The 18,580-nt window shown below is 28.6% G+C and overlaps 2 protein-coding genes across 5 annotated transcripts in view; one reads left to right on the top strand and one right to left on the bottom strand.

Annotated features, from left to right (window-relative positions):
• The first annotated feature begins 933 nt into the window (after positions 1-933).
• On the top strand, positions 934-9,381 carry LOC141525044 (NPC intracellular cholesterol transporter 1). 3 transcript variants are annotated; one of them, XM_074239316.1, is made up of 9 exons: positions 934-1,895; positions 2,023-2,361; positions 2,415-2,741; positions 3,088-3,529; positions 3,717-3,953; positions 4,037-4,339; positions 4,462-5,029; positions 5,093-5,578; positions 5,756-9,381. In XM_074239316.1, the coding sequence occupies exons 2-9, from the start codon at positions 2,258-2,260 to the stop codon at positions 6,214-6,216; spliced, it is 2,928 nt and encodes a 975-aa protein (XP_074095417.1). In that variant the 5' UTR covers positions 934-1,895; positions 2,023-2,257; the 3' UTR covers positions 6,217-9,381. The 3 variants fall into 3 exon arrangements, with proteins under 3 accessions (XP_074095417.1, XP_074095419.1, XP_074095418.1); XM_074239318.1 differs by having other exon boundaries at positions 935-1,895; positions 2,420-2,741; XM_074239317.1 differs by lacking the exon at positions 934-1,895 and having other exon boundaries at positions 2,010-2,361.
• Positions 9,382-9,856: 475 nt separating this feature from the next.
• Plexa (plexin A) overlaps positions 9,857-18,580 on the bottom strand; it is a 166,879-nt gene continuing 158,155 nt past the window's right edge. For both annotated transcript variants that reach the window (XM_074239313.1, XM_074239314.1), the window contains 6 exons: positions 16,093-18,233; positions 14,520-14,733; positions 14,108-14,288; positions 12,620-13,330; positions 12,010-12,155; positions 9,857-11,901 (listed from right to left, as the gene is read on the bottom strand). In XM_074239313.1, the coding sequence (XP_074095414.1) occupies positions 11,725-11,901; positions 12,010-12,155; positions 12,620-13,330; positions 14,108-14,288; positions 14,520-14,733; positions 16,093-18,233 (3,570 nt within the window). In that variant the 3' untranslated portion in view covers positions 9,857-11,724. The remainder of the gene's footprint in view (positions 11,902-12,009; positions 12,156-12,619; positions 13,331-14,107; positions 14,289-14,519; positions 14,734-16,092; positions 18,234-18,580) is intronic.

Genomic DNA, 18,580 nt, shown 5'->3' with positions numbered 1-18,580 from the left:
ATACAAGCTTTATAAATTTTTTTGGCTTTGGTCAATGCCGAGCTGTCTTGCGGTGTCCAAGGAGCTTCAAAAATTTCTATTTTCAATGTAAATATCATTTAAAAACTAGTTTAATGCAATAAAAAAATTTTAAAGTTCTAAAAATTCAATGTACCTTTCAAACGAAGATTATTTCTATTATTTAAAATATGAAAATGACTCTTATGTGACATACCACTGTGCCAATTACCACATGCGTATTTAAAAAAATTGTCACACGGATCCATCGATTGATTCATTGCACTTATGATTTCATCAGCTAATTAATTAAAATTAATTTTAAAAGTATCAGTAAAAATATAAAATATTAACTTTTTTATTTTTTACCTGTTTTTTTACATCTTTCACTTTTACAAATTAGGAAGTTATTACTTTTTATGAAGTATGAAACTGCTTGTAAATCAAATGTCGCACAAATTATACAGAAAAAACTGTAAAAAAAATTTTTTAATTAGAATCGGAAAGATATACTCATACTTCGACTGATAATTTGAAAACAGGACACTCTTACAGTACAAATTTAAAAATATTTGATTCCATTTTTACTAAAAAAAAATTACAACGATGCGTGAAAAGTCTTAAGCTGTAAACAGACTACAAATATTTTTTGCGGTCAATTGTTTTTATATGTGAACCTGAATTAAATTCTAATTAATTGGGTCAAGTGCAAAAGTTATTGAACATCTCGATCTGTTTGATTGAAGTAAATTAAAGTTATAGATGATTCTATCTGTAGTTTAAATCGATAGATTAAAAAAAGGTGCATTGAAATAAATATCTGAATTTTTTTTCGTATTATTTTTTATTTAAAATAGATTGTTCTATATTTTTTTACATTTAAATACATATTTATAAAAAAGCTATTAATTATTATAACTGATGTGATGACAATAATTCGATGAGATGTTATTTGTTTACACTTGAGTAATTTATGATTGTTCTTGAAATTCCGTGATTTATTGACAAATTACGTGTATTTGTACAGTTGTATTAGCTTAATTATAATAATTGTTTGATTTTTTCTCATTAATGTTGTCAAAAATTAAAAAGTTATCGCTTTTGATCTAATCAATCGTAGTTATTGATTTTTAAACTTATCGTTAAGAAAGTAAAACTTTTTTTATTAATTAATCTATATTCATTAAAGAATTAATAGTTTTTTAAAAATAATTTTCATTAACTGTACTTAGTTAAATAAATATTGCACAAACTTTTATTTAATTTTATAATTTTTTTTTTAAATATTGTTATAAATTACATTTTATCATTTTAAACTTTTGCCGCGTAAAAATTAAAGTTGCGCGCGCAATTTTTTTGCCGCGAAAATTTAAATAAGTTTAAAAATGTCACACGTCTCAAGTAACTATTTAAAATCTAAAACTACCCGTCTATTCAAGGACAAATTTATTAAAAATATATTTTTTGTATTTCTTACTATCAACTCTGAGATAATAAATTTGATTTTTCATGAATTTTAATGTATATAACCTATTTGCTAAAAAAAAATTCGCGAAACAACAAAAATTGTGGTTATGTTGTCATTTGTCAGTCGAATCAAGAAATTAGCCAATAAACATGTTAATTAGATCAATTACTAACAATTTCAATTTATATTTTAATTTAAAAATTCAGTCTCAGTAATTATTTTATTAATTTTCAGCTAAGCATCAAGAATGTGAAACGTAATGCAAGATGATCTGATAATCTTATTATTATGCATATTTCATATATTACGAATGTCATTGGATCTTTTAATTTATCAAGATGAGAAATCTTGGTCCAAAGGTTCTTGTGATAATTGTCCAGTTAAAATATAAGTCATTAAAATTTTAAATTGTATTAAAAAAAATGTCACAGTAAGTTTTTATATTTTTAATTTGTTTTTAGTATTTAGTAAATATTTTTATTAAATCTGAATTTCAATATCTCAATAATAAATTGTATTTTGACTATAGACAACTCTAAATAAAATAAACTTTGCAGAAAATACAAAACACACGTTTATGTGTACAGTTGTTGATATAAGGAGTGATATAAAACATGTCAATTTCACTAAAACAAAAGTTAAAAATATCAATAGCAGTTAAATGAGTAACTAGCTCGTAATTTAAGAGCTAGTCTTGTCAATTATAAAAGACTATCATTAAGAAAATTTTAATGTACATCTAGATTAATATAGACTCGAGCTAAACATTACAACCGTTATATTTATAAAGCAATGGACGTAACTCAAGAATCTGTGGTCAAGCGTAAATCCGTCAGTCGTTTATTTAGACGTATTCCCCAATATATTGCTACAACTGTTGAAAATTTTTTCTACAAGTAAGTTTAGCTTAATTTTTATTTATTTATTTATTTAATTAATAATCGTGTAGTTTAGGAGTAAAAATAGCAAGACAACCAATAACATGGATGATAGGATCTTCAATAGTAGTTTTGCTGTGTTTGGGTGGGTTGTACCGCTTTCGTCAAGAAAAAAATCCACTGAAATTATGGATACCTCCTGATTCAGATTTTGTGAAAGACACAGAATGGCTAATGGAACGTTTTGATGAAGGACAGCGTGTAGAAACTGTTATTATGACTGCTGATGATGTTTTGCAACCTCATGTCTTAGCTGAAATGAATGAAATAATAAAACGAATTTTGGCTATGGAAACTGATAGTCAACCTAAACTCTACTGGACTGATGTATGTTTTAAGTGAGTATTTTATCCATTTTTAAATCAATATCTTGATAAATATATTTTATTAAATTTATTTGTTGACTTTAAAGTCGTATCTATACTATTAAAAGAATAAGAAAAATTTCATATATTTATATATATATATATATCATCGGGATAAGTTTATATTTTTAAAAACATCAATATTTAAGAAATTACAGCAGTGCAATTTAACAAAAGTCATTACTTAATAAAGCAAAATTTTATTTATAATTCACAAGTCACGTCAATCACACAGTGACTGCAAGATTGCTAATTATATTTATTTTTGTTAAATATATTCATTAAAATATCTGTATCTTAAATTAAATATTAAATTTAGGATTCCAATAATATCTGGATTTACGAATCGCATAAAGCGTGATATAAAAAAAGACGATTTTTTTGAAGAAGAACCAGCAGCACATTCTGACAAAATAAACTTCGATCCATCAGTTCATGCTCCGACTGATATATATTGCGATATTTTAAATAATTTACCGACTGGCTGTCTTATATTTAGTATTCTTGACTTATGGGAGTATAATTCTCATTTGATATTAAATCAAACCAAAGCTGATATTATTACGAAAATAAATTCTATTAAAATAAGTCCAACTTTGGGACACCCTATGAATTTTACTGAATTATTAGGCGGAGTTGTCATCGATGACGCGGGTAAAATTGTCAGCGCCAAAGCTCTCAAGACTCACTGGATGCTGCATGTAGATTTTAAAAAAATAAATATGAATGATGCAGGCAATGATGTTGGAACTTCTGATTGGGTACGGTAAGTTTTTAATAATTCATCGAGCTTAATCACATTTACTACTCTAATTTCATTATTATTTCACCGTTAATCACCATTTTGGTTAAAATCAAACAATTAATAATTAATATTGATCATAAAATGTGATAAAGCATTCTTTAATTTTAAATATTCATCAATAAATCAATAATTAAAATTTCCAGGCAACAGTTGATGTATTAAATTGGGAGAAATCATTTTTAAATCAGCTCCACTCAAGTTCTGAGCATCTAAAGAATGAAAATTCATCAATAAAAATATGGTACGAAGCAGGCCGTAGTTTTGGTGACATCAGCGCGTCGACAATGTTCCAAGATATTAAAAAAGTTATTATAGGAATAATATTAATGACTCTGTACGTTCAGATTATTTTGTCACGTTTCAATTGGTTAGAGTGGCGTGTAAGTTTTTATTTGCAGTAATTAATTGCAAAGTCAATAATTAATAATTGATAATTGAATAATTAAAGATTTTTTATAATTAGTTTTATCTAACGAGCGCTGGCTTGCTGTGTGTTGGAGCGGCTTTTATTGCCGCAGTTGGACTCTGCTCTCTATTCGGTGTTCCTTATGGACCCGTTCACTCTTCACTGCCTTTTATGCTCATGGGTCTAGGGATAGATGACATATTTATAATGATGGCATCTTGGGAAGAAGTATTATCTCATCAATCAAATCGGGGTAGGCCGATAGAAGAACGGATTGGCCGTATGTTAAGTCAAGCTGGTGCTGCTATTTCAATTACATCTTTAACTGATGTCGTTGCTTTTATTATCGGTGCAACTACGGTAATAATTATTATTTTTATTTATTCTAGACCAGAATACCCTCTTAAAATAATTTTTTTTTTAATTAATTCGATATTTAGTTTAATAATTAATTAAAAAAAAATAAACAATTTTTTTTTTAGATTCTTCCTTCATTAGAATCTTTTTGCATCTACGCAGCAGTTGGTGTTCTGGTAACTTTTTTGTTACAAGTAACATTTTTCGTAGCAGCATTTACGCTCGACATAAAACGAATTGAGAGTAAACGCAATGGAGTGATACCATGTATAGTACACAAAAACCATCGATCATTACAAGTTGATCCAAGTAAAACACTATCATGGCGTATAATAAATAGGCTTTACTCCAAAATAGTATTAACATTATCAGGAAAAATAGTGATATTAATAATAACTGCTGCAGTGACAGTAGTGGGTGCTATCGGTGCTTATCATTTGGAACAGTGGTTTGATCCCAATTGGTTTTTACCTAAAGAATCTTATCTCAGTAATTATATTGTTATTAACGATCAACAGTTCCCAAACCGCGGTAATCCAGCGGCTATTTATATATCTGATATTGATTATATTAATGAATTTCCAAAATTAATCGCTGTGACTGAAAGATTAAATAACATGACAACAATTATTAATAGTGTTGAATCTTGGCCACACGATTTCGCTGACTTTGTTAAGCTTCATTATAATAGAGGTAAATTTAGCTATAAAATATTTATAAATATTATTAATTACCGTTATTTAAAATTATTTTCAGATTTAATAAATAATCATACAGTTGCAATCCATGACTTTAATTTTTATCTGTCAAAGTTTTTATTTAGCCAAAGTGGAGGTCGTTACCAAAAAAATTTCCGGTTCAATGGCACTCTGAAATGTGGTAAAAATGCACCAAAAATTACGCTTTCCAGTATAAGTTTAACATTCAAAAAGTTCACTGGACCAGATGAATGGATACCAGCGATGGATAGCGTTAAATTAGCAGTAAAAGAAATGAATTTCAGCAATTACGCTACAGTATGGAGCAAAATATTTGCAGCATGGGTAACAGATAAAGTAATTGCCCGTGAAGTAACTCGAAATATAATGCTTGCGCTTATTTGTGTAATGGGTACAACAGCAGTGTTGATTGCTGAACCACAGACGTGTATTTGGATACTTTTGTGCGTTAGCTTAACACTTGTTGACATTTGTGGATTTATGTACTACTGGGGATTATCCGTTGACATCGTTTCCTGTATAGGTAAATATAATTTATAATTATCCCATTTGTTGAATAATTTAACGATAACCTTTGACGGTAAATTTAATTGAATAATTTTGTAAATAACTTTGTAAATTAAAAACTGGCAATAAAAAAAATAATTAAAAAAAAGTAGAAGCAGAATAGAAGAAATTAATGGATAATTATAAATTACAGGACTTGAATTAGCAGTGGGTTTGAGTGTCGATTACGCAGCTCACGTAGCCCACGCGTTTTTAAACAGTAAATCACTTAATGATGCCGAGAGCGATGAAAATAATCGTACTGAAAGAGCATTAATTGCTGTAAGACATATTGGTGCAGCGGTACTTTACGGTGCCGGTTCAACATTACTTGCTCAATCGCTTCTAGCATTTTCAGAAGCATACGTTTTCCGTACATTCTTCAAGATTTTTTTCCTCGTTATTTTATTTGGCGTCTGGCACGGTCTCCTTCTTCTACCAGTAATTTTAAGCTCCATTGGGCCACGTAGTCTACAAGTCAATAAAACTAAAATAACCAAGAATATTTATCGAGAAAATAAAGAAAAAACAGACGAATTAGACAGTGATTTGATTAGATTTGATCCACAGGATTTAAGTGTACAAATTTCTCTCAACACAGTGGAAAGCGATTAATTAATCATATTTTTTTATTATTATTTTTTTTTTTATTTTTTATTCATTCATCTTTATCAATATTTATTTTTGGTTCAATAAACATACAAAATTATTACACCTATCCATACTATTAATCACACATTTATACAAAAAATAATAATGGAATAAATCAATTAAAAAAAATGCATTACTTGTATATAAGATTGAAAAACAAGTAAAAAAATTAATAATGGAATGGACCATGTGATGATTTTGTTTATTGATCCATTAATTTTTTTTTTTTTTTTTTTTTCTATTAATCATCAATAATTGTAAAAAAAAGATAAAATTAATGAAATGACTATTATAAAACGTAAACGTAAAAATGATGTTGTATCCATTATTTATTTATATATATTTATTAATTTTTATTTATATATATTTATATTTATACTCATAATTAATAATGACGTAAAAATGAGCGGCGAGGGGAATTACCCAATCGACAGGTAGTCAAATCCCCATCGCTGTCTCTCTCAGTCTTGCACAGTTCAAATTCATTCATTCGTCCACTCATACATACCCTTATCAATTATATTTCATTATTACTTTTATTATTGTTATTATTATTAGTAGTAGTAATAGTAATAGTAATAGTAGTAGTAGTATTAGTATTTTAATTATTTTTGTTATTTATTTTTTCACACCCCTTTTTAAATCGTGCTTTAAATTTAAATAATTAATTTAAACAATATTTATTAATTTGTCCGTCTCTCTTGATCGGCCTCACGGACGGAGCAGCAAGTGATCCTCGACAAATGCACGATTTTAAATAAAATAATAATTTTTATTACACTAGGCGCGCACAATAGTATGTTTAATTAATTATTTATTTACTTATCAAACGTTTATTTATTTAAATATATGTTTATTAGCGCACACGACGGTAGACTGCTGGGCAGAAAGCTGCGCATTGTATTTTTTTGTGAGTACACATTACAATTATTATTTTATTTATTTATTTATTTATTTTTTTTTTTTTTTTTTTATTTAAATATTCTGTTTATTGTTAATTCGGGGCCATATATTTTTTTAGTTATTATTTATTATTATCAATAAGGAACCATCGATATAATAATAATAATATTGATTTATTAAAAACGTTTTAGCATAAGGTGCCAATTAGTAAGTGCTTTAGTGGGAAAATTGGAGGATGTAGCACGCGTGGCGTGAGCACAGATAATTATTATCAATGCGACAATTGGGACAGCCAGGTTAAATTTTATACGTTTTTTTTTTTTGTTATTTTTTTAGATTTTTTTATTAGTTTTTAATTGGAATTGGGAAGGATATGGAAAAAAGCTCGTCGTTACATGACAATTGTCGTGAACTCAGGGGCCGTCAGACGCCGTGGATTTTTATAATAACTTTCATATTTTAAAACAATTTTTTTTTTTTTTTTACAAATAAATGATTATTATTTTTACCAATGTAACATTAAAATTAATACTAATAATGTTGAAATATTTTACAAAAATAAAAATAATTATTTGAATAAAAATTTTTAATATTTAAATGTTACATCAATAAAAATAATACGAGATTTTACATAGTAAAAAATTTTGTGTTATTGCGTTAAAAAATTTTGTGTTAAAAAATTTTTTGGTTAATATTTAACACTTTTATGTGTCAATTTAACATTTACTGTATTCAATTAATACAAAAAAGTATTAAATTAACACAAAAAAGTGTTAAATTAATTTTAAAGTGTTAAACTAACACAAAAGTATTAAATTCACACAAAAAAGTGTTAAATTAACACACAAGAGTGTTAAATATTTAACATAAGAATTTTTACCACAAAATTTTTTGAAACACTGACGCAAAATTTTTTACTGTGTAAATAAAATGAGACACGACATTTAATAAAAAAAATTGCAAAAAAAAAATAATAATAACAATAATAAAAATAAATAGGTAAAAAGGCTGAGGAATTGACGGCCGGGGAAAGACACTTCGGGGTACAGACAGACACACAGATACATAAGACTAGGCTATTATCAACTATCTATCTATCTATCTATCTATCTATCTATAATAATCCCTATTCTATATGCACATGCACACGGTATACATACACGCGACAGTACAGTAATTACCATGATATGTATACGCATGTGCACACGTTGTTTTACAATTTAAAACCCTTGTCCTTAAGAATTTCATTCGTTTTTTTTTTAATTCGTAATCAAATCAACAATTACTCATTAATTGTCTCTCTCATAATTAATTATTGTTATTAATTATCATCATTAATATTTTTTCTTCTCAATTACTCAAGCTTATGCCCAAAAATCTACCAGAGGCACTTTGGGTTTATTAGTACCATTAAAAGTTGGTGTGCGCGAGGAAAGGGACACATCATACAAATTTGATCGGGCAAATTTCCATCTCAATATTTTTTTTTTTTTTTATTATTCATAAATCATAATCATTGTTAACTTTCGTACATTTATCGTAAATCGTTTGATCGGTCTTTCCCCGACTTTCGTATTCAGATTATGTATTATTTTCTGGCTATCAAAGACTCCTAATCTCCTTTATCTCTTTCACGTTCTTATTACATGTCCAATTTAAATGTATTACCTCCTCTCTCGTAGTTGCTTTCTTTCATCCCTTTTTATTCCCCTATTATCTATTTAAATAATCTCGCTCGCTTTTAATAACTCTTTCGTAATCTTCCTCTCCACGTCTTGATCTTAAATCATTTTTCATTTTATTATTTTTTTTTTTCCAAATATTTTTGAGCAATAAATACTTTCTCCACTTCCATGCACATTTTAAATTGACGCACTTGGAAAAATAAAAAAAAGAAAAAAAATAAAAATAAAAAAAAAAAAAAAACAATTATTTTCATCTTGATTTATAAATAAAACAATTCATCCGTACATCATCATTGTTATTATTAAATTATAAATAATCCATTTATTCCGATCCATTTGCACAGCGACTCGAATCGACAACTTACATAACACACAATCACTTATTATGGCTAGATTAATTTTACTTTTATTACATAGTTTCATTATTAATTTATCACTATTATTTTATATTTTATATTTGTTTTTTTTTTTTTTTTATCTTCTTTTAATTAATGATTATCAATTCATATCGATTCAATATCAATGTATTACAATCAGACAATACTCAACAGTTATCATTATTATTATCATTAATAATAATAAATATAAATATATATTTTACAATAATTAAAAAGTGACAACAATCAATGACGACGGAGGCGTAAAGCATTGTTTTTTATTTTTAATTACTTTTTTTTTGTTTTTGTTTTTTAGGAGAAATAGAGTAGTGGCACAAAGGTGGTTTGATAGATAATTTCATGCGATTTTACACTGTCTCATTTAACATGAAATTTTAATGATGATAATAATAATAATAATTATAATGAATAATCATGACAATGATAGAGTTATTGATGAAAAAAAAATTTTATTACGATTATATGGCATTTCAGGGGACGTTTATAAATTGTCAAATGGGAAGCACGCACACTCGTCACAACCGTCACACTTGGAGTTGGTCTCACACGTGACCATCGTCCACATAATTAATAACTATCAAATAATACAACGTTCTCATGTCACTGTAAACGACAATATTATTTTTTTTTGTTTTTTTTTTTTTTATTTTTTTTTTTTTTCTTTAAGGGAGAGAACACCGTTGTGATGATCGAGAGAAATAGGTGATTTTCGGGAATTTTTTTTACAGGGAAAAGAAAGGAATTTCGGGATCGGATTTTTTTTATTTTATCAAGGGTACAGTGAAGATTATTGCCCTAAATTTTTAGTAAAAAATATTTAATTATTACAAAGTTATAAACAATCTCGTAGAGCACTAGAAAAAAATTTCCAAATACAAATCCCAGTAAATAAAAACCCAAGTACAAAAATTTTGCAGCAACTATGTTTTAAAATTGGGCAGCCGTAATAATCTTTAAAGTACCCTTAATAAAATAAAAAAAATCCGATTCCAAAATTCCTTAATTTTCCCTGTCAAAAAAATTCCCAAAAATCAGCTCTTTTTTTTCGACCGTCACAGTGATCTTCTTTCTTAATTATTTATTGTTACTTAATCGTTTCGTTCTTCATCGAATGTGTGTGCGTTTATTTATAAATTACAATTACAATTAAAATTAATATTTTTATATTTATATATATAATATAATTATTATAATTTATAATAATTATGTATAATATTTATATCGCGTAATACATTTCGGAAGGATAGACGTATATATTTATGTACGTCACATCACCTTTAATTAAGTATATATACACATATACATATGACATTCATTGTATAATATTTATATTTATATATATATATATATATATATATATATATATATATATATATATATATATATATATAGATTTATTTCATTTATTTATATTTATTTCAATTACTTTAGCTAAATACTATTTTAAATTAATCGCAACCCGCCAAGACCTAGCCGTTAATATTTAATAAATAATAATTATAATAATAAAAGCTGGGGTCTTCGGCTATTTATTTATTTAGCAGTGGATGGAAATGTTTATTCGTTATAAATTCGACACTTATTATTTATTAAGGTCGTCACAGTCGCTTGCTCGGCACGTGGCGCGGATCGATCAATTATACATTTACAAATATATCGTTGAACAATGTTCACTCGCTCATTATTATTATTATTCTTATTATTGTTATTATTAATAATAATAATTAATATTAATTAATATAATCAATTAATAATTATAATTATTTTTTTTTTTCGTATTATTTAAAATTATCAAATGTCTTTAGACTGCGTGTCCATTGGGCCGCCGGAGTGAGCGTTTACAATTACAAGTTTAATTAATAAAAATAATAAAAAATATCTAATTTAAAAAATAAACAATAATAATAATAATAAATTATCCTATTGCAATAGATAATAATTATTTTGGTACTTTATATACATAATAATCTGGTAAGTGCGATGATAACTCGCACATTCCAGCCAGCGGCCTACCCGAAGACTTATTTATTTATTTATTTATTTATTTATTTACGTGATTTATTAAATATATATCTGTATATTATAAATAATATACGTTGTTCGCACACTCATTCACATATCCTATCTAATTATTAAATTATTTATTATGAGTTGTCTCAAATATTTTTTAAATATATATCGCAATAAAAGTCTGTGTTTTTTAAAAAATTTAACAAAAAATACGAGATAAATAAATAAATAAATTCACATCGCGTACAGTTGTCATTTTTTTTTTTTTTTTTTTTTAAATGGTTTAAATGTCCAATTAGGCCAGTTGACGTGGCATTATTTTAAAATAGCGGTATTAATTATAATTATTATTATTTCTAATTATTTTTATTAAACATTAAATATCAGTAGTTAGAACCAGCCAAGAGCATAACGACTCAGCACGGCCATTCATGTCGAAGAGGCTTTGTCGGATGCTTGGTTGGAATCACAGGGCATCAGGGATTAACATCCGCAGCCATTATATTATGCACCTGTTCTAATTTGTACGCCAACCTTTGCTTCTGTGAAAATTCATCCTCTTCAAGGGTCACTATTAATTGCTCGTTGTATTTACCCGCATACGTATACAGCTCGTACAGTGCGCAATTAGTATTAAACTCCGTCGTGTGTGACTGTAAGTATACCACGATATTTATTATTATTATTGTTATTATTTAAACCACTTATATTAGGTTTATTTAAGCATTAAATATTATTATTATTATTTTTAAAAAACTTACCCTCGACTCTTCAGCCAACATCGCATTCATGTCCTGATCGGATATAGCTGGCATTATTTTAATATCCGAGTAATAACGCTCTACCCACTCTTTGTACAATGGAATGTCTTTTGCGTAAAGCAGCTTTGAACTCGGAGAATCTTTACCTGTAATTAAAACAATTATTTTTATTTTTTTATTTCAGTGATTGATCGTTAATTTATTTCATTGAAATGAGATCCTTAAAAATTTTAATTACTCTTATAAATTGTTTACTTTAAAGACTATTATTTTCATTTAATATTCTTTTGGCTAAATTAAAGTAGCTTTTATACTCAACTAAGTACCTAACTGATAAAATCAATAAGTCAGAAGATTGAGGTTTTAAATACTTTAAGTATTCATTTATATTTAATTAGATAAAGAGTTTTTAAAAGATATCTGTTTCATTAATTTATTGCAGTATTATTAACATTGATATTATCTTTTTTATTTTAATTTGTCATAATTTTTTCAGATTAAAATAACTGGAAATTTTTATTTAAACTTAATCATTTTTTCGTACTATAATCAATTTTTAAAAAATTTTTTTTTCCAATTTAAGCTCATTAAAAATAAACAAAAATATTACCTAATCTATGATCAGACGTAGAACAGCTGTCCATAAATGTTTGTGCGACGACAGACAAGCAGGAATCAACAATATTGGATTTATGAATATCAAATACAAAATTAGGGTTTTTGATAAGATTAACCCAAAATCTTAATGGCAATGAATTACTCTTCCACGTGTGTACAACTTCTGGATCCGATATGCCGTGATGTAATGCTTGATCATCAAGAAAATCAAACATATATTTAATAGCTAATGGCAGGGCAGAGCCACGATGTGCCGTACTAAATATAGTCTCAAACAAATCATCAACAAACTTTTGAAGAGTACCCTTTGTTGCTAATAACCTCGTTAAATATATTTCCGACACCATTTTATTGCCACGTTCTCCTTCCTTTTGCGCATCTGTATCGTGATGTTTAACTAGATGCCAAACTTTTAGACCCCCGTCGTGGTCGTGGTTTAATGGTGATGTTGCACGTGACAATGGTGGACTCGCAGAGCTGAATTTGCTTAGATTTAATGTTTCGTACTTGTGTGATTTGTCAGTCTTCTCCGATAGTATTGAGAGATTATAAATAGAGGATTGTTTAGATACTAAGCTCAGTGATGCACTATCTGGTACTCGGTAGTGATTCAATGTATTTCTCTTCTTCCATTCCCCTTCTGTTTTAGTTGTTGAGTCTTCGTCATACAGAATTAATCTCCCTGATGCTCCTGTTCTCCATTCTGTTTCAATAATAATTATTGTTAGTGTTATCATTCATTATTGATCTAGTTATATTCTATAATTATAATTTACAATTAACGAGTTGGTCATAAAAATAAATTTTTATCTTCTAGAGATAAAATTTACCGAAATTCCCGTGAGATTTTTTTTTAAACTAACTGCTATTCTCAATAGGTTTGTTTAATGTAACTTGATGGTACAATATTCTCATTGTAATTCCAATTCAAGTTTGTTAGATCGACTTGAGAATAAATAAAGATACGTGAGATGGATTTTAAAATATTGTTATGTAAAACTTAGTCAGAAAAATTATTTTAAGTGCTTTTTTACCGTTATTCAATACAGAAAAATATTTCTAATAATGTGTACTTATGGCAAGTCCATAAGAGGAGAAAAATTATAAAAGTATTTCATCAATCAACTTTTAAAAACTACATTTAAATTAATGTTTTATAAAAGTAAAGCTATATTAGTATTCCAAGTACTTTTGCTCTGATAAATAAATATTGTAGCAGATAACTTTTGTTATTTATCATAAAAATGGTCTAACTTTATTATATTTTCAAGACATAAAATAGATATCAAATATCCATTGTTGATAAAAATATTTTAAATTTAAAATAAAATTCATGATTTGAAATATTTAAAGAATATAAATATCTAGAAAGTATTTTATATGTATTTAAAATTTTTCTAAGCCTTAAAAACTTTTTAAATAAATTTTAAATCATAAATTTATATTAAAAATTTAAATCAAAAATTTATTAAAAATATACCTAGGTCAAGATCTTCTTTTCTAGGACGTTGACTGTAAGGTGTAGACCGATAAATAGTATCCAGTGCTTTTTCTTTAACTTGAGAAATGGTGTCGCAGTCAAGTACTTTAACCGGAACATTCTCAGTACTTGGATCTAAACCACTGAAGACTGTTTGTTGAGCTATCGTTACATAGACGGTCTGAAATTAAATAAAATAAAAAAAAAAAAAAAAAAAAATGCAAGTTTTAATTAAAATATATTCTATTTAAACGTCAAGAGGATAACTTTGGTTACATACTTTACTCAATAATTAAGTTAATATAGATAGATAATGACCAGTATATTAAATTATTAAAAAGTATTAAAGTTTATACAGTAATTGATTAATTAACTTGATGAATAATGTAATAGCTTGAGTAATATCGCTTACCATTGCTTTAAAATCAATTGACTGTCTTATAAGTTTCTCCTCGGAGAGTGAGTATCGTGCTTCAGACGAGATAGCGTCCACAGGACCCTTGTCAACCTGCTGCTTCATCGCACGGAACAGCATATAAAGTGGTTCGCCAGCGCACTCGCGCATAAATTTATACAGAAGAAAAGTGAACCAGGCGGAGAGCATTTTTTCAGCTACACTTTCCGTTCTAAGGACAAAAATTAAAAATTAACAAAAAAATAATTTAGCTATTATTTATTATTTTCACTTTCCCAAGTTAATTAAATCTCACCGAGCGTAACCAGACTCAAAGGTACAAAACTACTTTTTTTTTTTTATTTTTAACTGACCTATTATTTTATATTATATTTTCATATTTTTTCTTGATAATTTATTTTCATTTTTTTTAATATTATTATTAATTATAATTATTATTATTACTACTACGTTTATTATTTTTATTTTTATTTTTACAACAATATTTCTTATGTAAGTTAAGAAAAAATAATAAGAAGAAACATTAACTTCAGTTACGAGAAAAGAAACAAAGGATTTAACATTTTACAGTCTGGTTTATATGCAATTTTTCCAGAATAGTTTTTACATAATCTTAATTATGAACTCATACATAACAAAATATCTTACAACGACATTTCTCTGTGAGTTTTAAAATGAAAATTTTAACGATAAACTTTTCGCTGTGAAATTAATTATGCAGGGAAATTAATAACAAAAAAAAAAGTTATTCAACAGTTAAAGTTAATTATTTGTTATTAAGTATTAATTTAGAGAAAAGTGTAATTGTTGTCATTAAATTAATTGGAGGTAAAAAATGAAAGTTGAGAGTAATTGTTGGGTTAAAACAATACTGCATACTTTAATAATGAATAAATTTTTAAGTTCTCTATAATAACACGGATACAACAAAATAAAACCGACGTTATATATTACTCTTAAATAACTTTATTTTGTGCTGAGAATTTAAACGCGGTTTTACTGTAATTAAATAGTTTTTTAAGCGCTAGAACAAAAATAAAACTAACGACTTATAAAGAATTAATAAGATTATGTGAAAAAAAAAAAAAAAAAAAAAAAATACTTGCTCTAGAATTAAATTTTGCTTAGAGTTGGAATAGCTGTATTGATAAAAATTAACTGAAAAGACCGGGTGAGTTAAATCCAATTCATGAGAGTTGGTAACTAACGAATAGCTAGTAGTTCAAACAAACCGAATTGAAGCAGATTAATACTTATCAAAAGTTAAATACTGTAAAATCAAACTATTACGAATTTAAACTTCTTGTAGAGATTTGTCATTTTATTTGAACGATTGAAATTAAATTTACCGTAAATAAATAATAATTTAAAAAAAAATCGAAAAACACGCTTTAATTATAAATTGTAATAAATGTCTCGTTGTATTCAAAACTGTAAAAATTGCAGTTTGAAATAAAATTTTTCTAAACTCAAACTTTGAATTTTACACAGTAAAAAATTTTGCGTCATTAATTTTTATTAAAAAATATTTTATTAATTTCCATATAATAAAAAAAAATTAGTAACTTACCGTCTAAGCAACAATTTAGGATGGCTCTTTCCTTCCATGCACTTCTCAATAAGCTCAGCCAACAGAGTCTTCAAAATATCAGTGCAGTATTCCATCTTACTCTGAAGAGTAACCATAATGAGGCTTGCGACATTAACCCGATCACGCATTGAAAAATAACGATTGCTCTCAAGCGTGCGTACAAACAACAGCAAGAATGTTTTATTCATAATAAGTTGTCCAAAGAGCCTCAACCCCTTTTCTTTCCTCGACAACTCAGGTCTGTCCCACTGAAGAACTACATGATTCTCAACATTCGGGAACAATATCTTCATAGTATAAGTCCTGTAATCCAAAAATGGAATACCACTGCTAGTAACGTCGCCGGTCAGATCAGTCATTTCAGTTTGTAATTCAGCGAACGCTTCTTTGCACTCAGCAGCTACACGTAATTCCAGTATGTCCATTTGTTCCTGCATGTTTTTCAACACCCGGTTGCTCTCCGTCGATTTCCGCCTGTACGCTATCAAAAATGCAATAAATATAATGATGAGAATAACTATTGCAGCAATAACACCGATCAGCGCGGGCTTCGATAGCGGTCCGTTTAATCCAGCGGGCAATGCATAGCTGAGTTTTCCGATTTTAAACCTCAATGTATTGCCAACGATAACGATCACTTCCGGTAGCTCTTGTTTATCAGGCAGCCCTTCGGCATTTAACGCGGGAGGTTGCGAAATCGGTGGCTTGCACGTTAGCTGCTGTCTTGACAACGATGTTACGTTGCAGTACGTGCTGCCAATCTGGACTATGACGTCCGAATCCTGGCAGGCGCGGTCAAGGTGCTGCCCGTTGATCGTCAAGTAGTCGCTCTTGTAGTATTTTATCTCCTCGTCAAATTTGTCGTAAATCGGATTTGGATAGAGCAGAAAATTATTCAACAAAAGTCGAGATAAATTTTGCACACCCGTGACATTGTCCATCCGGAACCCGTACTCCAGGCTCATGGGTCTATCAGCGTCCAGCACCACATGCTCGGGAACGTCTATTGTCGGGGAGCTGCATTCCATGCTGGTTTGACTCAGCACGTCACAATGCGAGATAAACATTTTGTCGTCGTAGTATACGTACATTTGAGGGTTTTGTATGTACCCGAGATTCTTACCAGAAACAGACATTTTAATTCCACCCGCTGGAATACCCTTCGGAATCTTCATCTGTCCCGCAACCCCGCTGCCGACCCCCTTGATCGTCGGGTCGTCTACGTACTCGAAGAAACCATTGTAGGTCCGATTACGTCCGTCGAATGTTATTAGCAGGGTGCCATTCCGGTTGACATCGCTGGCACTTGTCATACACAGAGTTTCATTTGAGTTGGTGTTGATTACCGGACAAGGTAGCTCGTCAATCATCACCTTGATTTCACTTCCAGCATTCATGTAACGTCCTGTTATTTTTACGATGGTCCCACCGCTTTTTGGACCGTAGCTTGGAAATATATTGGTGATCACGGGATTGACAAATTGGTAGTTGTGACGAGATTGTCCACGGAAGTTTTCGATTTTAACTATAACTGGGCCCTGTTTCGGCTCTTTAGAACCCGGACCGTCAACTCGGCATGTTATCTGCTTAGTACGAATGTAAAGACTCTCATACGGCTGGCATGGCATTCCGGCGACACTGACTCCGCCGTAGATATCGTTGAATGTTTTACCGAGATTAATACCACGTATTGTGATGTTGGTATTGCCTTCCCAGGGTCCCATCATTGGCTCGAACGAGTGAATTTCGGGATTTGGGCATGTCATATTTCTGTCCAACCATATGCCAGAACCACGATCGCACTGTTCTTTGACTTCGCACCGGTCCGAGCTTTGACACCATCCACAACCGTATTTAGGTGGAATTGCTAAACACATACCACAATTGTCCGCCATATCACGACATCTATAAATAACTACATGAATATTGTCTGGATTGTCGAGGGGCTTTGAGCCACCCCATATTACTGCGAAGGGCACTGTGATGTTCGGAGGCTTTGAACTGTATGAAAATTCCATTTCATCACAGAATATTGTGTCGGCTCTTAATTTTGCGTTCACACTCGTTACTCGACCTTCTATGTTGAATTGGCATACGAATCGAGTCTGGATTATGAATTGCTGGAACAAAAATTCATTCTTTTGTTAGTTCATTCAATTATAAGCAAGTTGTTACTTTTTTTTTTTATTTTTATTCTATCAGGACGATGCTTTACAACTTTAAAAATATTTTTTATCGATTAAATTTAACAATAATTATCAATTTTTTATCTTCAAGATTAATTTTTTTAATAGGTTTTACAGTTAAGATTTTACTCATCGATTAATTTCCAAAATTCTCTTTTTTATAATAAGTTTATAAAGAAGTTAGTAATCTATTGCTTAGAGTTTAAATATTTGATAATGATAATCAAATTTACTCGTTAATTAATGATCTTCTTACAAGCAAGTATAGTTTCGGCGTTTGT

The sequence above is a fragment of the Cotesia typhae genome, unplaced genomic scaffold (genome assembly GCF_013202065.1).
Source record: "Cotesia typhae breed Kobodo isofemale line unplaced genomic scaffold, CoteBio_Ctyphae contig_23, whole genome shotgun sequence".
NCBI lineage: Eukaryota > Metazoa > Arthropoda > Insecta > Hymenoptera > Braconidae > Cotesia > Cotesia typhae.
This window is presented reverse-complemented; position numbering and strand designations above follow the sequence as displayed.

Coding starts and splice junctions, on each gene's coding strand:
- LOC141525044 (XM_074239316.1), top strand. CDS start 2,258: ATGGACGTAACTCAAGAATCTGTGGTCAAGCGTAAATCCGTCAGTCGT. Junction 3,954..4,036: donor TCAATTGGTTAGAGTGGCGT/GTAAGTTTTTAT, acceptor TTTTATAATTAG/TTTTATCTAACGAGCGCTGG. Junction 5,579..5,755: donor TGACATCGTTTCCTGTATAG/GTAAATATAATT, acceptor TATAAATTACAG/GACTTGAATTAGCAGTGGGT.